General features: G+C 41.8%; 1 protein-coding gene across 2 annotated transcripts; it reads left to right on the top strand.

The window, feature by feature from the left end:
• Nucleotides 1–1,739: 1,739 nt before the first annotated feature.
• lrrc27 (leucine rich repeat containing 27) lies at nucleotides 1,740–22,728 on the top strand. 2 transcript variants are annotated; one of them, XM_004915826.4, is made up of 11 exons: nucleotides 1,740–1,914; nucleotides 4,222–4,476; nucleotides 4,916–5,046; nucleotides 6,071–6,129; nucleotides 9,086–9,226; nucleotides 12,850–13,075; nucleotides 15,053–15,136; nucleotides 15,460–15,547; nucleotides 18,623–18,756; nucleotides 19,174–19,300; nucleotides 20,839–22,728. In XM_004915826.4, exons 2-11 carry the CDS (start codon nucleotides 4,285–4,287, stop codon nucleotides 20,977–20,979), a joined length of 1,323 nt encoding a protein of 440 aa, XP_004915883.2. In that variant the 5' UTR covers nucleotides 1,740–1,914; nucleotides 4,222–4,284; the 3' UTR covers nucleotides 20,980–22,728. The 2 variants fall into 2 exon arrangements, with proteins under 2 accessions (XP_004915883.2, XP_002932700.3); XM_002932654.5 differs by having other exon boundaries at nucleotides 1,740–1,957.
• Nucleotides 22,729–23,913: the final 1,185 nt, after the last annotated feature.

Genomic DNA, 23,913 nt, shown 5'->3' with positions numbered 1-23,913 from the left:
ATTCTCCAATGGAACAAATATCCCTAAGGGATCTTTTTAAGGAAAACCTGATATTTTGTGGAGCCTTTATTTTTTGTGATGGTATTAGTTCATCCACTTCCATGGCTGTTGTTTCAGTGTAGTGCCCCAGCACCTTACCATATTCAGGGTGCACAAATCATGTATTTATTAGCTACCTTATTACATACCTCCCAACTGTCCCGATTTTTCGCTTTTGACAGCTCAACCCGCAGTCCCGGATTCTTACTGAAAGTCCCTCATTTCCCTTTGATCTCCTGCCCTGAAGCTTAAAAAGATACAAATTTAATTAAAAGTAGCTTTTGGCAGAGAGCCCAGAAATCTTAACCAGCGTCACCTGCACTTTAGAAACATTGTTTCTCACATTTAATTAAATAAGTAGCTTTTGACAGAGCCCAGAAAGGTAAAAAGCTCCCCCTGCACTGAGATACAATTGTAACTAATAAGCTCAACAGGTCTCTTAGGGGAACTGAGACTCATGGCTTAAAGCTATTTCACCTTTTTCAGCAAAACTGTAATAACACATAAAACAGGACCCCGAAACCCCCAGAAATGTGTTCAAACTTTAAATAACCTGTCAAATTTAGTCAACTGGGAGTGGTATTTAGGGCGTGTGGTCAAAAAATGGGCATGGACAAAAAATTCACATTTGTTTTTGTCCCTCTTTCCATTTTCAAAATGTTGGGAGGTATGTTATTATACTCTCCTATTCATTCATTAAGTTCACCTGCTTAAATTCTATCACAAATTTCTTGGGCCTAGAGGGCCTACCTATGCAATCTTTGCCCTGCGCCCACTGGTACCATAAAGTAGCTCTGATATAGTCCCAAATTTGCATTTGAATGATAAAATTACTAAACTGCCATGGAAATGAGTTATTGTGGGTGCAGTGTCAGTGGTGAGTTTGTCACTGACACTGCGCTGACACCCTACCTTTCTGAGCCAAGTTTGGCACCCCACGTTCTATTTACTCATCTGTCACCCCATGGCCGTGGGATATTCTCTCCATGTGCTTCCACTATCAGCTCTACTCTCTCCCCAGTCCCCAACAGGCTCGGACTGACAATCTGTGGGTTCTGGCAAATGCCAGAGGGGCTGCTGTAAGATGCCATAGACCAGTGGTTCTCAACCAGTGGGTCGGGACCCCTTTGGGGGTCGAACAACCCTTTCACAGGGGTCGCCTAAGACCATCGCAAAACACATATTTCCAATGGTCTTAGGAATAATGTTATGGTTGTGGGTCACAGACACATGAGGAACTGTATTAAAGGGTCGGGGCATTAGGAAGTTTGAGAACCACTGCCATAGACAGTCACTATTTATTTGGCTGGTAGGGGCTGTTTGGGCCTCTGTGTACTTGAAATTGCAGAGCCTATTTTAAAACCCATCCAGGCCTGATCCCCACCCTCTGTCAGCCTCAGACCACCTTTTTCCCATGGCAAAACTCCAGACCCGACTTTATTCCACATTCTCTTGGCCGCCCTCAAACCATCCCGCCACAGGGTCAATAGCGCCATTTCTGAGGACCATTTTTTATTTTTATCACGTTGCCGGGCTGTTCTTATCTGTTTCCCGGTACAATAAAAAACGTGCGGTGCTGGAGCAGACCCGGGACACTTAGCTTAGTGGGTGGCAGTGGCTTTATGGCTCCTACTTGGAGTTTTTCTTTTATTCCCCCTGACAAAGCTCAAGCACCAAAGTTACGCTCTTTTGAGAATTTGAGCCCTGCGGGAACCTGTAGCTCCCTGCTGGTTGCCTTAGCAACGCGTCGTTGTTTCTATGATGCGATGGTGTAGCGCTGTGTGGAATGCTCGAAAGCCGACTCAGAAGCCCGGTGTTGGCATGGGCAGACTGTTTGCCTTAGAACTACAAATAGGGCAGCCAGGGCCCTACAAGGTATACTGTGTGCCAGTGAAGCCCCAAGCTGCCCAGCCAGGAGGTAGGGAAGAGGGGGGTCTGCTTTATGGCAAGCTAGGGGTCCTATCGTGTAATTACATTATTTAGTGTGTCCAGTTTATAATCTTCTAATTGTAGTGAAACATTCTGGTGTGCACTTCAAAAACAACTGGAGTGATGGGAGTTTTGGGATCATCCATAGTGTTCCATGGGGGGGGGGGGGGGTAATGAGTACACTATTACTGAGCATGCACATAATCCATTTCAACCCAATGTCAAGCCAAACTGTAAAAATGTGTATAATTGTTCTGTGCCTTGAACTGAATTGTATAAAAATGTATTTTGGACATGTAAATACAGTATGGGCAGATCTCTCTATCTGCTGCTTCTACACCAGTGAGTAGTACATTTGTATGCATTGCTTTTCTATGGCCTTTATCCCTCCTCTCTCACCCTAATCGGACTTAGCTCATAACAAGGTTATAGATATTTTTAAACATTGGGGTAACAGTCACCCTGCTATAGTTCCAGGGGTAAACAGGGCACAAATAAGCACTCACCCCGAATCCCCCCCTAACTGGCCTTCAGTCTGGGCCCCCTTAGCCCATAACAAGGTGACAGATATATAGAAACATTGGGGTACAGTCACCCTGCTATAGTTCCAGGGGTACCCAGGGCACAAATAAGCACTCACCCCAAATCTCCCGCTAACTGGCCTTCAGGCTGGGCCCCCTTAGCCCATAACAAGGTTACAGATATATAGAAACATTGGGGTAACAGTCACCCTGCTATAGTTCCAGGGGTACCCAGGGCACAAATAAGCACTTACCCCAAATCTCCCCCTAACTGGCCTTCAGGCTGGGCCCCCTTAGCCCATAACAAGGTTACAGATATATAGAAACATTGGGGTAACAGTCACCCTGCTATAGTTCCAGGGGTACCCAGGGCACAAATAAGCACTTACCCCAAATCTCCCCCTAACTGGCCTTCAGGCTGGGCCCCCTTAGCTCATAACAAGATAACAGATATATAGAAACATTGGGGTAACAGTCATCCTGCTATAGTTCCAGGGGTACCCAGGGCACAAATAAGCACTCACCCCAAATCTCCCCCTAACTGGCCTTCAGGCTGGGCCCCCTTAGCCTATAACAAGGTTACAGATATATAGAAACATTGGGGTAACAGTCACCCTGCTATAGTTCCAGGGGTACCCAGGGCACAAATAAGCACTTACCCCAAATCTCCCCCTAACTGGCCTTCAGGCTGGGCCCCCTTAGCCCATAACAAGGTTACAGATATATAAAAACATTGGGGTAACAGTCACCCTGCTATAGTTCCAGGGGTACCCAGGGCACAAATAAGCACTTACCCCAAATCTCCCCCTAACTGGCCTTCAGGCTGGGCCCCCTTAGCTCATAACAAGGTAACAGATATATAGAAACATTGGGGTAACAGTCATCCTGCTATAGTTCCAGGGGTACCCAGGGCACAAATAAGCACTCACCCCAAATCTCCCCCTAACTGGCCTTCAGGCTGGGCCCCCTTAGCCTATAACAAGGTTACAGATATATAGAAACATTGGGGTAACAGTCACCCTGCTATAGTTCCAGGGGTACCCAGGGCACAAATAAGCACTTACCCCAAATCTCCCCCTAACTGGCCTTCAGGCTGGGCCCCCTTAGCTCATAACAAGGTTACAGATATATAGAAACATTGGGTAACAGTCACCCTGCTATAGTTCCAGGGGTACCCAGGGCACAAATAAGCACTCACCCCAAATCTCCCCCTAACTGGCCTTCAGGCTGGGCCCCCTTAGCTCATAACAAGGTTACAGATATATAGAAACTTTGGGGTAAAAGTCACCCTGCTATAGTTCCAGGGGTACCCAGGGCACAAATAAGCACTCACCCCAAATCTCCCCCTAACTGGCCTTCAGGCTGGGCCCCCTTAGCTCATAACAAGGTTACAGATATATAGAAACATTGGGTAACAGTCACCCTGCTATAGTTCCAGGGGTACCCAGGGCACAATTAAGCACTCACCCCAAATCTCCCCTAACTGGCCTTCAGGCTGGGCCCCCTTAGCTCATAACAAGGTTACTGATATATAAAAGTGCTGGGGAGAGGGGGGATCACAATCATGTGCCATTTTACTTCCCATTCCCAGTTATCCCTAGCTTAGACTTAAACTCCAAGGCACCCCCTATGACTTGGGGTTTCCTTTTACTTTAACAGACATGTTTCTGATTCTTGAACCACTTATTATAAAGTAACACAATAAATGTATTTATTGTTCTTTGGTTGCTAGGTATTCCCCTGTTTATAGCATCTGACACAGGCATTGTTATTGAGTTAATATAAAATAGAAGACATGCTCAGCAAAGCAACAAACACCAATGAAGTCAAAATCACTGATACCCAAACACATTCTATAAAGAATCCTGTGCAACCAGAAAACCCTTCTGTTTTAACGTCTTCCACTCTATCAAATACACTGGACCTCAGCAAGAAAAAGCTTTGTCATCTTGATGAAGATCTTTATAAAGACACCACTTCCATACAGGTTAGTTGATGAAGTATGGTTCAATTGTGTGCTTTATCATGATAAATTCTGTCATTAATATTGGATTAAAATGTTATGGTGGGAGTAGAAGCACAAATTATGATGAATAGGACTGATGTATAGTGGTGTCAGTGCAGCAGCACTAAGCACTTATGATTAAGTGCCCTGGTGCACAAAACGTGCTATTTTATTCTTATGTTTGCTGAAAATAAAGTTTGACATTTTTCTTACTTGACCTGTCCGTGGGATGTGTAAGTTCCTGCTACTCTCTTCTGGTGAAAATAACTATCCCCTATTCCAAGGCCTCTTGGAACCTTGAAAAATGCCCCACTAAATGTATTGGTTCATAGTTTTTACTTAGCCGTAAGTGCATTGCAGATCCATTACTTTCTTTCAAAATAATTTTACCTTTACCTGCATATATTTATTATCTTTACAGAATATCCATTTAGCATGGAATGCACTGTCCTCTGTTCCTGAGAATCTTTTTATACAACTGCCATGTCTTGTTTGGTTAGATCTTCGGTATAACCAGATCACAAATTTGCCTGCTACCATTGGAGAACACAGGTATAGCTTATAAGATCTGCGCTGTTAAAGTGATGCTGATAATGTCTCTTTCCATAATATCCAGTTATTATTGATTGAGAGGAAATTCTATACATCTTCCTTTGCTGGCAGCATTTTCACCTCCAAGGCTACCTAGGACACTACAGGGGTCATTTACTTACTCTATGGGTACCAGGGTTGCTGTTCTCTGCTCTGAGTGGTAGAAGGCAGGCTGTATGTATAGGGCCCCTATGTAGGCTGCACCTCCTCATGCTACCTACCTTGCTCCTCTAAAGGATGTGCGGTGGGATGGAGGGTGCCTATATGTTAGTAATTGGAGCTGCAGGTCTCTGCATTTCGCAGCAGGTTACACAATGCAGGATGCAGCCTGCAAAATGGCCGATTACTGCCCTTTTTTTGCACTTTGTAAATAAGGCCTTGTTACTTTTCCTGTTTGAAAATATTTGCTATGGGGTGCAAACAATGGTTAGCTAATGGCTGAACATAGGCATACACTTACACTCCTTTCAATTGTGTGTAATCCACATTGCACAACACCGAATACCCATAGGCTCAGAACACAAAGAAAGGGACCCCTGTACTTAATGCCAGGTCATGGCAAACATTAATTACAGGGGACCCCTTTACTGTGGTGTGCTGCTCCCTGCATCTCATGTAGATATTGCTACAATGGTCAGTGACCCAGGAAACTAGAGATCATTTAAAAATAGATGAAAGCTGGTAGGTAGAAGGGAAGGCTTAAGTACAGGTGCAGGTTGGCTGGACATAGAGGCAGGAGGCAGAGCATTAGAATGTTCATGGCCTGTGGGGAAGGTAGAGAATCTGGTGGCCTGTGTGTAATGAAGCAGACAAAAAGGCCCTTTGTCCTCATAGTTCCTTTGCTCTTCTCAAGGTCCTTCCCCATTCCAACAACCATGATAATTTGACATGTACAGCACAGCCTGTGTCTTGTTATAAGCATGTGCACCCATTAAACTTTAAATAAATTTGAAATAATTTTATTATTTCTTCTTCTTTTGGAAAGGCAACTAAAGTACCTACTTTTGGAGGGAAATCCCATAAAGGCTCTTCCCGTTGAACTTGGTAAGTATGTGCAATAAATGACAGGGCAGTTTATCTGAAGGATACAACAACAAATAAGACACAGTGGAAATGCGTGAATATGAATTTATGTGCTGAAAACCACCGTGTGTGCCTGCACCACGGCCAACGCAATGGCTTCTGGTGCAGGCAAGGAAGAATGTTGATGACAGGTGTAGCCCCGTGTTAGCCTAAGGACCAGCACTTGTCAAACAGCGATATTTCCTATCCATAATAAAAATTATGATTCCATAATACAATTACTAATTAAATGATGATTTCTGATTGGATCATATCATCACTTTTTCAATGGCACTTACCATTTTCCATAAAAAAGTACCTTCAAACACATTGAACGCTAGGGGGCTGATTTACTTACCCACGAATGGGTCGAATGGAGTCCGATTGCGTTTTTTTCGTAATGATCGGTACTTTGCGATTTTTTCGTATGTTTTGCGATTTTTTCGGATTCTTTACGAATTTTTCGGATCCAATACGATTTTTGCGTAAAAACGCGAGTTTTCCTATCCATTACGAAAGTTGCGTAAAAAGTTGCGCATTTTGCGTAGCGTTAAAACTTACGCGAAAAGTTGCGCATTTTTCGTAGCGTTAAGTTTTAACGCTACGAAAAATGCGCAACTTTTCGCGTAAGTTTTAACGCTACGCAAAATGCGCAACTTTTTACGCAACTTTCGTAATGGATACGAAAAACTCGCGTTTTTACGCAAAAATCGTATTGGTAACGAAAAATTCGTACAGAATCCGAAAAAATCGCAAAACATACGAAAAAGTCGCAAAATGTTCGTTTTCAAGTCGGAACTTTTCCAATTCGGGTCGGATTCGTGGGTTAGTAAATCAGCCCCTAAGAGTTATGCATGGAGATTTTATTCTAGGAATGATGGTATGATCTAATCACTATTAATCATGCAATGAGTAATTGGATTATAGGGCATCATTTTTATTATAAACAGGAAATATCGCTGTATAACAATTTGTGGCCATTAACACAATCTGTGTCTGTGTCCTATATTGCACTTCAATAGGTTTGTTAACTGGCATTAAGATTAATGCTGCTGTGCTACGTCCCACAGGCTTCTAGCTGTCACTTTGAAAATATTTAATCAAGGCTTTATCTGTCCTTTAATAGATCAAGGGGGTAGGAGGAGCATATAGGGATGTAGTAGTTGACACTTGTCATTCAAATTAGCCTATTCTAGTAGTGCTATATAAAACAAAGACAGATAGTGCTATATAAAACAAAGACAGTCAAAATGTCTTGAAAATGATATATATTTCCTTTAAAACCTATTTCTCATACCCTCCCAGCTTGCTCACCATAAATGCAAGGTATGTAATGGTAGATTCAAAACCCTGAGTAACAGTTGGTGCTGTTACAGAGCTCTTTTGAACCCATTTAAAGTCCCAATTAAACCACTCAAAAATCTCTGCCAAGTCCATTTGCTGAGAGGTGACTGTTGATGGCTGCATTCTCCCTACTCGCTGTAGGTTGGGCTGTTAAGATTAATTGCAGCCATTTTCAGTGCTGCTGAGCATGAATGTTTGGTAATGCACTATAGCAATTGTAGTTGAGTGTACATAACGTCACTAATGGCTGCTTATCTGCATCTCCTGCATACTGTGACTGTATTACTATATTGTCTGCTCTTTGTTTTGGGAAGGCTGAGCGGTTACTTTCCTGCAGTTTGAAAGGCTACGAGTGAGTTATATAACGTGGAACCTACTTTTTATTTGGTGTAATGACAAGAACCCCCTTTAGATCAAAATGCAAACATAATTAGACTGTGCTGTACATGGCAATGGAACTGCAAACGATTAGTGCTGATTACTCAGCCATAGTATTCAAAATTCAAAGCATTCTTGCCTTTCATCAGTGAACTGGAGGAAGCATTTGTTCTCATTAGAGGACAAGGAAATCCATTTATATTACTCTGTCCCACTCTAGAGGCCTCTCTCCTGTACTGTACTACATTGGACCCCAAATTGTTCCAATTTGACATACCTGTTAATAAAACACAGAGAAGCACAGCTGGGTCAGCATCTGCCATCCTGGCCACTTGACATGTTTTTACCCCATTCACCAACCAGGAGCATGCACAGTGGAATTCAGGAGCAGATCAATCAATTGCACATTAAAAAATGGCCACAAGAGAGCTGGAAAAATGGCATCAACTGGCCAGAGGTAGCAGCAGTCAACCTTGCTCTCCTACTTTGCGTTTTATTAGCAGGTATAGGAAATGGGTCAGTCCACTGTGGGCCAGTTATTAATTACACCATTTATTATTAAGCAATGTAGTGTTTTAACAACAGGGAAACCCTAATTCCAGTATGTTGAGCACCCAAGGGGCACTGAACTGATAAGTTTCTTCCCAGGTGGTAAGCACAGGAAACTGTTGAGGTCAGCGTACACTACACAGGCCCAGACTGGCAATCTGTGGGTTCTGGCAGCTACCAGAGGGGCTGCTGTAAGGTTCCATAGTCAGTTACTATTGGGCCTATAGGGGGCTGTTTGGGCCTCTGTGTACTTGAAATTCCAGGGCCTATTTTGACATACTGAATTTGTGTTTTATATGGCTAATTAAAATGCCTTCTGCAGGCAGATAAAACCAATGTATGTGCAGCCTTGCAGCATGCATCTAAATGAATTGCTAATTAGCCATGCAGGATGTGCATTTAATATGTGGCCAGTGTTAAAGGGGTGAGGTAGCAACCCTACTGCCTCTCCCTAACTTGTGTGTCCAAAATATATGGTGGGTTTTGGGATGCCTTTATGCCACCATTTCTCCCACCTCTGGCCCCATATAAATGCCCAACACCCAAACACAGGCTGACCCCTTTATTGTGAATGAGGTGAGAATAAGAGGCATTTATTGCTAAATAAATGTTCCTGTACTGCTTTATAAGATCTAAAAGAAAATACTGAATGTTTGTTTTTAACCAGGGGATCTGTCTACACTGAAAGCGTTAAATCTAAGACACTGTCCCCTTGAGTTTCCTCCAGAAGATGTTGTACACAAAGGGCTTGAATCGATTTTATCTTTTCTGCGACAAGCAAGAAGAGGAATCCTGGGCTGTGAGGCAGGTACAGTATGGCTGCACTGTATTGTGTTTACATGTAATACAACTGTGCGCAACTTAAAGGGGTTGTTCACCTTTGTACAGTATTCACAAATCTAACAGTTCACATAAATAGAACAATCTTTGCCATATAGATATGGCTGGGGGGGGGGTCAGTGAAGCCCCCTATAAACACTACAGTCACTTTTCTACTTCCTTATATGATGTCACGCATAGTACTGGCAGATTAACTATAGGACTTAACTCCTATTGGCTGTATATCCTGTCGGTCTGACACTGCTTCCTGTGCCTGTGATACAGTGCTGCACATCTAACATAACAGTCTGTTAGATTTGTGATATGCCGAGTCTGTTTGCCTATTCCATTGTAAAGGAGATATTAACCAATGACCTTTCAATTTATGCATCTGCTTAGAGTGCATGAGCAACCAATGAATTGGTCCAATAGGAAAAAATAAGGGCAAATCCTGGGTGTGATGATGTAAGCATATAGGAAGTTCTCAGTGTGTCAGGTTCAAATTAGGCCATCCCTTCCAAAAACTGATCAGAGAGACAGAAGAAGGACTGATTTAACAGGTATAAAAATTAGCTTTTACACTGGCCTTTTTAATTTTATTTATAGGTGGGATGCTGGATGCAGTGAATGGCTGATCCCTTCACCAGTTTAACATTCTGTGCCCTACCACTTCCACCAGGCAACACGCAGTACCAAAGAGCTATCTAGCTGTCTACTATCAATATATCCATCTGCTACGAGTATCTAATATCTGTCTATATCTACTATTTAGCTGTCACTGTCGTATCAATCTATAAGGCTCATTTACGTCCACAAGCGCAATTGCAGTCCCTGCAGTTTCCCCACAGACAGTTGCTGTAAAACCTCTTTCATTGAAGGTACTTGCATCAAAACGCTCTTCCTGCACCTACTGACACAGGGCAATCCTGGCACTAACTCCACTAACAAACAACAAGGTATACAGAGTAACAATAGGATCAGAGGGCCCTGCTCGAAAGAGCCTTCTATCCAGGCGGTAGCTCCAGGGTTCCATTTGCAGCACCCTTATGCACCCTTAGGCCTAAAGAATCAGGTACAGACATCAATTTCACCCCAACACCAGGCAGACTTCCACGCAATTATGTCGTCAGTAGTCACAGCACAATAGCATCAAAGTAATCACCCCTTTGCCACTACAAAAAAAAGTTATATTGTGGGAAAAACATGGCAATTGCGCTCGATATTGCACTTTTCTCATTGCATCTTTTCATATTGGTCTGTCTATCTGTCAGTCTTTATATTTCTATATTTATCTATACATCTACCTGGCTTTCTGTATATCACTCCATCTGTATCTGTCACTTTATATCTGTCTGTCTCACTCACAAATCTCTATCTGTCTTTTCATATCGCTCTCTCTCTCTCTCTTGTTATATGTATATATATGACTGTCACCTGTCACATATCTGTCACCAGATACATATCTATGTATCTCTTATCTTTTCATTTGCATCAATCTCTCAATCTTTGTATTTCTGTCTATCTATATCTATCACTTCATATTTAGCTGCTATATATATTCTTCATCTGTCTGTTTATCTGTATTATGTCATATTTAGCTACTATATATAGATCTGTCTGACTGATTTCATCTATCATATATATATACCTACTCCACCTGTATCTCTCACTACATATCTCTCTCTTTCTTTTTCTCTGTCTGTTTCTATCTATCATATATACTTCCGTTACATAGTATTTTAGATTAAAAAAGGGTATACATTCATTAAGTTCAACCTCCCCACTAAAATTAAATTTGCCTAACTACTAGCTAGTGAGGGGAAGGGAGTAGTTGCTTTCCCGTACCCTCCCCACGAAATGATAAAGATGTGTATTTTTGGAAAACAGATTAAACAGAAGCAGACATGAGATACACACATTCTGCTCTCTTTTGTGCAATGTATTTGTCAGCACACAAAACCCATGAAATGCATCCCTATAATAGGCTGGGGGAATATGCACAAAAGAGAAATTCAGAGAGGCAGTTTCTGTATAAATAAATTCAGGGCTTCATCCAGAACTGAATGCCTTTGATTTATGCGCTGCTGGATCAGGATGTTCTGCCGAGACTGATAAAGGGAGAAGAGCTCAATTCCATTTTCTTGTTAAAATACCAATACAGGATGGAAGGATGCGATATGCTAGTAATTCACCTGACCTGTGAGTCAGGACCAAAAATTGTGTTCCTGTGCAGTTTATGATGGGTAATTAATAACTGAATGACATTAGCAACATGTAACTGCATGGAGTGGCCAAAAGAGGGCATTTCTGTACTGTAACCACTGCCTCTGTTACTAGATATGGGTATATGCCACAGGAATCATACACTTTAATATTAAACCAGCATGTTTAAAGGCAGACAGTTTTTCCATTTGCTGAGACTTCAAAAAAAAAAAAGGGCAAAGTATGGTCTTTATCGACTTCACATATGGACAACTGTCAGGCCTGGACTGGGAATCAAAATAGGCCCTGGCATTTCAGGTAAACAGAAGCCCAAACAGCCCCCTATAGGCCCAATAAATAGTGACTGTCTATGGCATCTTACAGCAGCCCCTCTGGCATTTGCCAGAATCCACAGATTGCCAGTCTGGGCCTGATAGCTGTACAAAAATAGACTTTCTTGAAGCAAAGTTGAATCTCTGTTATAAGGGGTAATTTGCAAACTGTGAGGCAGGATGCAAAGTGCAAAATACAGGGGCAAACCGCCATGTTTTTGTACTTTGCACCCTGGCTCACTGTGATTGCCCACAGGTCAAGGTCTTTGTGCAAGGATTTGTACCTTCCCAATAAATACAGCACTGCCTGCTCTGTATTTATGGGAGGTGGACTCAGTGGGCTAGTGACAGTAATACTCATTTTATGACATGCTAGTTAATATTTCCTTTTTTTTCCTGTTTCTAATCTTTCCTGAGGCCTGACTACTGTGTGGTCCATTTTGATTATGGCTAACAATGTATAGCCCACCATCTGCCTTGGTAAATGTTGTCTCTATTATTAGTGCAACAGAACAAGTCATTTTTCACATTAGTTTCTGATTAGTAAAACACTGGGGCAACAAAACATCAGGAGTTAATGTACTTCATTACAAATATGGGATCTATCCAGAATGCTTGGGACCTGGGTTTTCTGGATAAGGGATCTGTAATATGAATCACCATGCAATAAGGCTACAGACAAAATGGTGCTTACGAATCACACAGTCATAAACTGTGTGAAAGTGCCATAAACTCATCGAAGTCATGAAGGCATGTCTAGACTGCAATTCAAAATAGGACCTGGCACTAAGACCCACCCAGGCCAGTATAAATCACTTGTCTGTATCAGCCAACAGCAGCCCCTCTGGGTTTTAGAAGAATTTCTAGATTGCCAGTAATAAGTCAAGACTTTTTCTTTACAAATTGTTACACAGCTACAACATGTAGCATAGGATTTTACCCTTAGATTTATATCATATGGCCATGGCAAAAATATCCTTGGAACTGTCTCTCTGCAGATTGTTAACCCCTGTATGCTATGTTTTTTTTCTATTTGGCTTACTATATCTGTACTTTATACATGGTTTCATTGCTCTAGAAATGCCGGTTATTGAAAAACTGAGACTGCAAGATCTGGTGAGGTCCAGCTTAGAAGCGTCAGAAGAATGGGAAAGCAACGATGAAAGGCTGCGCTTTGAAACGCTCAAAAATAGACTTATAGAGGAAGAAATGAATGAAGTTCGGGCGATTGGTCTTCCATCAATTACCCAGGAAGCATCTCGGTTAATAAAGAGAAACAAATGGAACTTTATAACTGATCCAAGGTCAGCAAGAGATTGTCATTCATCCTTCCATGTACATTCTGAGTTTTTGTACCAATGGAGAAAATATTTTTTTTGAGAAAGCCATTGCTGGCAAACTCTAAATTAAGTGGCACTCTTTGGGTCTCTTTATTATTTGCACAGAAGTCCCACAGTGCATATATTTTTTTCCTAAAATGCAGCTGTTCTTCCTGGAATTCAAGTCACCATTACACCCACCACTAAGAATCATCCAGATTTGTGAAAGGCATAAAAACCCAGGCCTGGGGTAGCAGAATGTTAGGGGCATCATGTTACCTGCAGGGCCACATGATTGATGGAAGTCATGTACTGATAGCATCAGAAAGAAGGAAGCCAAACTGGAGACTGGACGGGCAGATGACCTGAGAGCTTTTTTAATCTCCCGGCCAATTTCAAGTTACATAGTTACATAGGGTTAAAAATGACCATCAAGTCTATCAAGTTCAACCCTTCCAAGAAAACCCAGCACACACAAACCTATACTGACCTATCTATACACATATATAAACCATATATTCCAACATCAATACTAACCGTAGATTTTAATATCACAATAGCCTTGGATATTATGCTTGTTCAAGAACTCGCCCAAGCCCCTCTTAAAGGCATTAATAAAATTTGCCATTACAACGTCACTAGGAAGGGCATTCCCCAACCTCACTGTGAAAAACCAATTACGCTGCTTCAAATGAAAGTTCCATTCCTTCAATCTAAAGGGGGGGCCTCTGGTGCGCTGGTCGTTTATATGGGAAAAAAAAGAACATCCCCCTATCTGCCTATAATCCCCTGTACTTGTACAGAGTAATCATGTCCCCTCACAAGCTCCTTTTTTCCAGAGAAAACAACCCCAACCTTGACAGTCTAACTTCATAGTTTAACCCTTCCATCCCCTTTACCAGTTTAGTTGCAGTCTCTGCACTCTCTCCAGCTCATTTGGACTGGAGCCCAAAACTGCCCCCCATACTCAAGGTGAGGCCTTACCAGAGACCTATAAAGAGACAAAATGATGTTTCCATCCCTTGAGTCAATGCCCTTTTGTATACAAGACAGCACTTTAATTGCTTTAGTAGCCACAGAATGACATTGCCTGGAATTAGACAACTTGTTATCTACAAGTGCAGCCCCCTTCTTTCTAATACTAGCAATCCATACATGGGGATGGCCAAGGTGCAGGCAGAGGTAGGGAGAGGGGATCTAGAGGTGCATAAACTCAAAATGTGCCCCTGCTACTGCTAGCCACAGCCAATGAAATAATACAGGTGCAATGCTTTCTCCTATGTATAAACTTTCCACACGTTACATTGAATCACTTGGGCAGGTCATGGGCATTGCATGCCTTTATTTGCAAGCAATTTAGATGGAGAAAGAAAAAAGAAGCAGTTGCAAAGGGTACCTTGGATTTTATGCCTAGTCAATACCAAGTATAAAAAACAGGGTTCTTGTGCCTAGGGTGCTTTATCCTGCTTATTCAGCCCAAGTTCTAGGCCCTAGACACTTGAAGAACTTTGGTATTTCATCACATGCAATTTTTTTAAGATTATTAATGGTAAATGAACAACCAGCAACTACTCTTGCAAGTCATCTCATTGATTCAGTCCCACTGGTCACTCACTGCATCACCTACCCCACTCTGTCTCTAAGATCTCTTTTAACTTGTAAACTTAATATTTTCATCACATACAGGGACACACATACAGGAAAATAACAATAATATGGAATTGCTCATCGTGCACATTATTTTCTTTACTGCAGTGCTTGCTTTGCAGAGCTAAGAGAGGAATTTTGGTGCCTTCAAACAGAAAATAGATTGATTTGCCTGAGATCGCTGGGAGCTGAATTGCAACACACAAAGACTTCTATGCTTGTTACCTTTTGCTCTGAGATTTGTTTATTCTGCTTCCATTATCATGGGCACAGATCAGTCTGAGATCCTTACTGTAAATATTTCCCTTTATTTAGGCGCCCAGCAGAGGACAGAACACTTGCGGCACAAAGGCAGGCAGAAGATAAGGAAAGACTTGCTGCAATCAATAAGAAGCTGAAGTACGGATATGCTCTGGAAATGTGTTGGGGGGGGTGAATGTAAATTTGTATCACAGTAACTTGAAGCAATCCTCTAGCAAAAAGAATATTTGGCCTAGTAGGCCATGGGGCATGGTCAACCAAAATGGGCCACAAATGAGTCCATAGCAGGGATAACTCATTATGTTTCTCACAGGTTATACAGGAAGACACTATTTGTTTTGTATACTGTGTGCTCTGATTAGTGCCATTCATAATTATAGCTCATTTGTTTGCATGGATAATATATTGAACAATCGTCAGTTACAATGCGCTGTAATTGTTATCCTTTTATCTTTACTTAGAGATCAAGACATTCTCAAAGACTGGCAGAAGCAGACAAAGAACATGCAGTTTCAAAAAGAAAGAAATAGAAAAACACCAGAAAACCAGGTAAAATTAAAAAAAGGACAGAGTGAAAAATGCTGTCATAGGACTGCAGTACTTGCCCAGAGCTACAGCAGATGAAAGAGAAGTAATGAAATCTCTGACATTCTACACCCCCAAGTTTGGTTTTCCCATTGCTCCATACACCCCCAAGTTTGGCTTTCCCATTGCTCCATACACCCCCAAGTTTGGCTTTCCCATTGCTCCATACATCCCCAAGTTTGGCTTTCCCATTGCTCCATACACCCCCAAGTTTGGCTTTCCCATTGCTCCACACACCTCTAAGTTTTGATTTCCCATTGCTCCACACACCTCCAAGTTTGGCTTTCCCATTGCTCCATACATCCCCAAGTTTGGCTTTTCCATTGCTCCACATACCTCCAAGTTTTGATTTCCCATTGCTCCACACACCTCCAAGTTTTGATTTCCCATTGCTCCACACACCTCCAAGTTTGGCTTTCCCATTGCTCCACACACCCCCAAGTTTGGCTGCCCTGTTGATTGTCATTAAGCATGAGTAGCCTAAATATGGAGCATTTGTAAGGCTAAATATACCAGTAGGCTATGAAGCTCTGCACTACAACTCTATGGCTGAGGTACATCATAAGTAGTGAGACTAAATAGTGACAACTAAAATTTATACCATTGGAGAAATTCTGACAGAGAAAATGTATGCCCCCTCTGAGTGCCTGGTGCCTGCCACTTGTTACAGGTGGTTTTCAGCCTGAAAAATCTAAGCATTTTTGGGTCAAAATCCATCTGTAGCAAGTGGTAACAAGTGGTATCCATTAAAGCCAATTACTGGAAGCAGGACAGTTTGAGGTGAAAAATTACCCAAATTATCTGTAAAGTATAAGGGGCTACACAAAAAGAGGTTGTGGGAGCACTCCAAGGCTAAATAAAGTATACAAATACAATGGAAGTGCAACTGATCTGGCCAAATTAACTACAAACATACAGAAAGACAAAAGGGATTGATCAATGCACATTCCCTGGTCCCCTGTTTCATAAGTAAATTGTCTATTAGTTTCATGCTAGTGCATACAGTATATTGACAAGAAACAGGGGTTTTTAGTTACAAAATTATGACCATAAGATTGGTAAGCTTGCAATTGGTGGCTTACCAATCTTATGATCATAATTTTGTAACTAAAAACCCCTGTTTCTTGTCAATATACTGTATGCACTAGCATGAAACTAATAGACAATTTACTTATGAAACAGGGGACCAGGGAATGTGCATTGATCAATCCCTTTTGTCTTTCTGTATGAAAGTATAAGGGGCTATAGATTTTCTCCAATAAGCAGCTGGCATTAAGACTGGTGAGCAGTGGGTTGGAACCCACAAATGGCTTCCCATTATCCCCTCTAATTTCTGTTTCCTACTGTGGACTATAATAATTAAAATGGTGTGGATAATTACATCTAAAACAAATCTCGGGGTCACTAAGTTGACTGGTCTAACACATTAACATCATTCTGTTCACTGAGCTAGTACCATAACTAACCCAGCAGAGGGTGCCCTTGTATAATATGCATGATAGCAGCACCGTTGAAGATCATAAAAATCACACTGGAAATAACTTCATTCCTTTTAATTATTATCCAGAAACATATCTAGGATGCTTGCTTTTATCTGGGCAATTCCCAAATACCTCACATCATCTATGAAAATGGTTTTGTTAATATAGGAAATGTTCTCGTTTAGCCCTGGTTAACAGATAGTTTATTATTTGTAGTCAAGAAATCAGCATTGCCTTGTGGCATGTCACACTTCCATCTAAACTATTTCACCTTGCCTGGTTGTATATTTAGATTTCGCAGTTCAGTCTTTGTAATGTGCCTATGAAATATATATTTATATATACAATGAAGGTGGTCCGCACTCCAAATATCTGTGTTTCCATACATTTCACCAAAGCTTCGGTTCCTGCTCGGGACCTTTTTCAAGGTTGACCTTGAGACTAAAAAAGGGCCTCAAGCAGGAGCCGAAACGTTGGTGAAATTTATGGAACAAAGAACTTAGGAAAACACGGATATTTGGAGTGCAGACCATCTTCATTGTATGTATTATACTTTTCTGGGAATCGAGCTTTAATGGAGTACAGCTTTGACACTAAAAATGTGCCTTGCAAAACTATATAAACCCTTTTACCTGTCTGTTCTGCTTATAGAAATTTTTGGAAAGTTGGATATGGCAAATGTGTTACTGCCAATTAAGAGACAGCTTAAGTGCAAGGGTACACGGGGATATTACTCGCCCGAAGTTTCCTCTGAAGACAACTTGGGGCGGCTGCTGGACATTGCAGCGATGCGTATGCCATCCCACCAGCGTTTTACATTCTAGCCTGTGGGATGGCATTGCGGGGAGATTAGTCGCTTGTCGTGGCGCAACTAATCTCCCCATGTACCCCTGCCCTAAGGCTGATGGCCCGTGGAGCAAGTAAGTCGCCCATGATAGATCTCTGCTACATGGGCCTTTTCACCGGCGACTCCTATTGTTGCTTTGTTGTCTTTACTGTGATTGGCAACAGAGAGCATGTGCAGTTATAGCAAGGCCCTGATCAGCTTTAAACACACATGCTCACGTGGAAAGATTACAGTGAAGAGGACTGGAAACAGCTTGAGATGATACTCCAGCACCACTGTGCTACACTTCATTTTTTAGCTAGGAAAATCAACTGCTGCTGTTTAGTGGGTCATAGTGGGTGAACATGATATACACTGGAGATATCATGGGGCAGTCTTTTTATTGGAGTTCAGCTGTATCCATTCAAAGAGAACTAAAGTCTAAAATAGAATGTGGCTATAAATGGTGTATTTTTTACGCAGCAGAGAGGTTCAGTTGCTCAATAACAGTAATAATCCATGCCTTTAAACTTCTCATAGGAGCTTTGCACATACTCCGTGTGCTCTGGGCTGCTGTTGAGTGGTCATTCTCCTGTCATAAAAGCTGATTATTAAATTCTGATGCACTGGTGTCTGAGCTGCCATGTAATGCGAACCTGAATTAATTACTAATTAAGTTTCCTATCCACATCACCCCTGTGATTTACCACCATGTCATTTTTCGTTCAATAGGTACCCAAGGCTCCATACGCCACAGATCTGGGTCCAGGCCAGAGAAAGGATAACTGGGACAAGCAAAGGCCTCTTTCAGATGAAAAATCAAGGATCAGGTCCACAAAATCACAGAAGGAAACAGAGAAAGAAAGGTTTGTTTATTTAACAGGGACCATATTCATGATGCCAATATACAAACCATGTCGTCAGAAGCCCTGTGGTACATCCTGAGGCACGCCTGGCCCTAGGAGACATTAATAGCTCATGGAATGCTTATGGCTAGTTGTAACCACAGCCTCCAAGTGGAATGTCCGAGCTCCCACAGCACAACGCCCATTTCCGTACCTTATACAGTCATGCCTTTCAGATTGTAATTCTTACTTTTAAATGTTTTTTTTTTTTGCTACACAATATATATTTAACTACCTAGGATAATAAATACCTGGTTGTAGCTGTTTGTGAATAAATGAGTGGGTATGTTAAAGTTAAAAGTTATTCTAGAAGGGGGACACCCAGGCACTGAGAACTAGAAAATTAAGATAAACAAAAATAATTTGTCTTTTGCACAGGGTCTCCAAAGATCATAGGCTGGATGAGCGAATCAGGCAGCATATCCAGACCATGAAACAAAGACAGAAGGTTCCAGAGGCCACCGCACTGCATGCAGTCATGGCAGCAAGAAAAGATTTGGAAGAGGTAGGTAATTGTACATTTTGGGCCAAAGTATGACAAGGAGGCCCACTGGCAATGCAAGTCATGGAGATAACATAGTTCAGTGATGTCCTGTCTGCAGCCCTCCAGCTGTACTCCTAGCATCTAGCTGACAGCCTTCCATTCAAGATTCTGTTCAGTGAATGATCATCAGTACTAGGGATGCAGTGAATCCAGGATTCTGTCTTTTTCGGCAGGATTCCAATTCGGCTGAAGCCACGCTCTTGACCGAACCAAATCCGATTCCTTAAAATCACATGACTTTTTGTCACGTAAACACGGAAGCTGAAAATTTTTAGCCAAGTGCCTTTAACCCATCCGGAACTTAATTTGCTTATGCAAATTAGGATTTGATTCGGTATTCGCCCCAATCTGTCACGAAGGATTCGGGGTTCGGGCGAATCCGAAAAAAGTGGATTTGGTGCATCCCTAATCAGTACACTGTGTATTCATTTCTAAAATACTGCTTGCAGTCTCCTCCTGGTCCCCAGACCCTCACTAAAAGGGCTGTGTATTCTATTTCACTTGTACGTGTCAGTCCCTGCAGGCAGAACAGAACGGGATAGCAGATATATGTCACCAACACGTGAGTAAAACATGTGCCTGAACTTGTCAGTCAGGCTGTAAACAGCAGCTCATCAGTGCACAGCAAAAACCATAGCAACGTTTTATATTCCTTACTCCTGTGCATGGGGTTGGGATGCATTTATAAAAAGAGCAATAATGCTACCATTTCCACCACCCCAATATGCCAGGTAGCAACAGGCCTTAGTGCCTGCAAAGTGTACACATTCAGCTTAGCGATATTCATTTTAGACTGCCCTTAATAAAATGTGCAAGTTATGCTACGATAAAGAAGCATCCAGCAGACATGATGTTCTGAGAATAATCTTGAGAATTTCTGTATGTAGGGTTGCCACCTCACCCCTTTAATACCAGACGTATATTGAATCCACATCTTGCATGGCAATAATTTAGATACATGCTGCATGGTTGCACAAAAATCAGTACAGTCTGCAACATACATAAAAATAATTGCAAAGTAGCCATGCAGGACATAGATTCAATATGTGACCAGTATTAAAGGAGTGAGGTGGCAACCCTACCTGTATGCTAATAAACATAGAAAATGTTCCATTCTTCCTGTCACATGTGGGTAGTGTCTGGGTGTCAGCATTCCATAGGAGTGTAATATTTCCAATAGTGATCTCTATGGTGTAACCGTGAACTTGAAGTATCTTGTGACTCAACCACAATTGTTCCGGAGAACAAGTATGCATTACACAATGTAAACAGAGCTTGTTTGGATCATCACCATATGGGTGATATATGGCTGATTACAAGATGGATTTGTTGCACTTTGGGCCCACAAATCCCAGGAATAATGATGGTATGCATTCGTCATAATGAGAAGTATGATAAGCACAGCGGCTTCTTGCATTTTTTTTTATTATATATGAGAATGTGAAGTTTATTGTAAGTGAAAAATATTGAACCTTAATCTGTTTATTTTTGAATTACAGGCTACAAAACTCCAGGCTGAGCTGTTACAGAGGAAGAAGGAGCAAGAGCTGGAATATCGTTTCAGTGCGTTTACTGGAGAAATCTCCCCCACTCGCTCTCCTGAAGGAAAGCCTCAGAATATCTTTGTAGTGCCTTTATAATAGCTTTATACTGTATATACTATATATACTGTATGTATACACACAGGACTATTCCTATAGGTTGTGTTACAATACTGTTTTGGTTTCTGGTAAAACTGCAGCTAATATACAGTATTAGGTCTTACGTCCTGTTCTGCAGAAAGGGAAGCTGATGCTTCGTGTTGTAAAGCATAACAGGACAAAATCTTGCACGGTCTTCTGCCAATCAAGTTGCCCATTTGCTGAATATAAGTAGGGCACCGTAAAGTAGCAGTTGTATAGAGAAAAAAGGAAAACAAACTTCCCTCCACAGATTCCTATCTTTTTCCTGGTCGGAACTTTAGCTGTGGAAGTCTATAACACAGAAGGGCATATTTATTATAATGTGTAAGCCAACATCACCAATGCTCTTGCCTAAAACAACTAATCAGATCTTTGCTTTTGTTTTCTAACTTGTAGGTGATCATTCAAATCTAATTGCTGATTGGTTGCTATGGGCAATATCACCAGTGATGATGGATTACACACTATAATAAATATGCCCCAGAGTAGGGGGTCAGCAATGGCTGAGGACTAATGGTTGGAACTTGCAACTGTCAGCAATTATTGACTCACTACTCCCAACATTTGCAGCTAGTATGCAATGCAGGCTTGTAGTACAACCAATCTGTTTACAAATAATGGCTGTTTTCCCCAGCCTCCAGCTCTGCTCAATTCTTCAATAAAAATGTGAAACCTATGCCAGCATATTGTTTAGCATAGCCAGGGCAATGCAGAAAAGAGGGGCTCCTCTAGTCAGGAAAGCAGTATTAATGAATGGTCTCCAACCTCTGCTCTGTTGAAATAAATCCACAGGCAGAAGGCTTACAGTTCATACTGGGAGTTATTGTTGAGTTGAAATTATTGACGAATGTAATAAAACTATTTAACAGTTCTAATATAGGAAAACATTGCTATGTAAGCCAAAAATATCTGGGAGGAGGGCAAATAAGTGTCCAACTCAAAATCTTGTCATACCTGACCTAGTTGGGCTTTCATGTGTATGTAGGAGAGTTAATAGGGAATATCCATAAATCTCACCCTAATGTCGTTCAGGATGAGCCCCTCTCCACTGCTCCAGTTACCCCCAGGGGGCAGCCCCTTAGTTTGGGAACCCCATTTAGGTTGTTCTTAGTACATGGTGGTACAGGTATGGGACCCATTATCCAGAAACCTACCTAAGATGGTGCAGTTTTATAGTGTCTTTGACAAGAATAAGAGAAAAAACATTTTTGTTATGGCCATTGTGGCCACATGATATCAGACTACAGCTTTGAAAATGCTAGACCACACCCTCTTAATGACCACACCCTCTTGCTGCTAAACCACACCCCTTGGCTACTGGTAGCGGATTATATTGTAGCTGACTATGAGGCATTTCTGACCATATACAATGGCAGCTTTGGCAGGGCTAAACCAGCAACATACCAGTTGGGGGGCTGAACAAAAAGGACTCAAAAGGAGTTATTTATCACCACAAGTGCAATTGTGGGCTAAATTTGAGGTGTTTTACCGACAATGCAGTAGATTTTCCCACAATCTCAGCTTCAGTGTGGTCACTGTCATTGCATCCATTGCATAAACTTATCAACTTATTGTGTCACTTGGTTGCTATGGGTTGCTGCACCTGAGCAACTTAGTGGGGTTATTAATGAATTGCTTTCTTTGTTAAACAAAAGTCATCATACAGTGGCACGTAATGTGGCTAAATAAAGGCCCAAAATGAACATTTCATATTAGAAGTGCTTGTGCAGTTAGGCTGATGTACAAACATGCAGTTTAAGAACAAAAATCACAAATAACAAAAGGAAATATGGGATTTTAACCTGTAGCAAGGAATTTGGGTAGTGTTGTGTAAATATAACCTTTATGCTTGCCTTTCTTCGAATTAGGGGGATCTCCAATATAAGATTAATTTAACCTTAGGTTCAGCCAAGGGAAGTAAGAGGGACCTGGGACACCTCTGGGTTGGTCCTCATGAACCAGAGGAAGGCACCATCGTATCATCGCATTTTCTACTTCACTGGCATAACAAGGGTGTGTTGATAATCCACTCCATTCCCCACCCCATTCTGGTCCCACCATCATCCTCCATTCCAGTCACATTTCTTGCTCTTTTACCACCCCATGCAAATTTGCCATATCAGTGGGTGCTTTTAACCCCAAACTCGAGGCCAGAGATTACTAGTTAGCTGGCTATATAAAGCTCCTGAGACATTCCAGTTCCTAAGGATTAAGCTCCCTCCCTGCCTTTTAGTGTTATATTGTTAGTGTTATGGAATATACAGATAGAAAGCTGCATATGGTGCCTAACATGACTACTTACTGTCAGTATATTCCGCAGTGATGTGCACATAGCACAAATGTAAGGACAAGTATTGCAGTTACTGGCCAACAAGTCTCGTTACTGTGATGCCTAATAGGTATCTGCCAGAACTTGCCATCTGCTGTGTCACCCTCCCATAGTTGTACCCCTGGTGGGGCAAACAAAGAGGTGTAGTCAGGGTGTAACAGGATGTGGTGGGGGCATAACAAGGCATGCCATGGGAATGGCCAGCAGTCATCCAGATTCAATTCCCAGGAGGAGGTTGGCACCTCTGTGCCATTTCACCACTTTGTGCCATGCAAGAAATGTGCTTAAAAAGGGCATGCATAATATCAGAATATTATGCATGCCCTCTTTAAGCACATTTCTTGCATGTCCACTGTCCATAGGGAATTTGCTTACTGGTTTAAGTGCCCCTTTTCAATCATTTTAAATTATAGAATGAGATGCAAACCAGTAGAAAGGTCCTTATTTTTATTGGGAACGTTATGCGCAGGGCCCGCCTGGTCCCACGTGTCCATGGTGAAGTCGGACACAGGCAAACATTAGCTGCTGGCTCTCTTGACTAAACCAATGGCCTTTTGCATGGT

The sequence above is a fragment of the Xenopus tropicalis genome, chromosome 7 (assembly GCF_000004195.4).
Source record: "Xenopus tropicalis strain Nigerian chromosome 7, UCB_Xtro_10.0, whole genome shotgun sequence".
Classification (NCBI taxonomy): domain Eukaryota; kingdom Metazoa; phylum Chordata; class Amphibia; order Anura; family Pipidae; genus Xenopus; species Xenopus tropicalis.
Note: the sequence above shows the minus strand (reverse complement) of the source record. Positions and strands in the feature narration are given on the sequence as shown.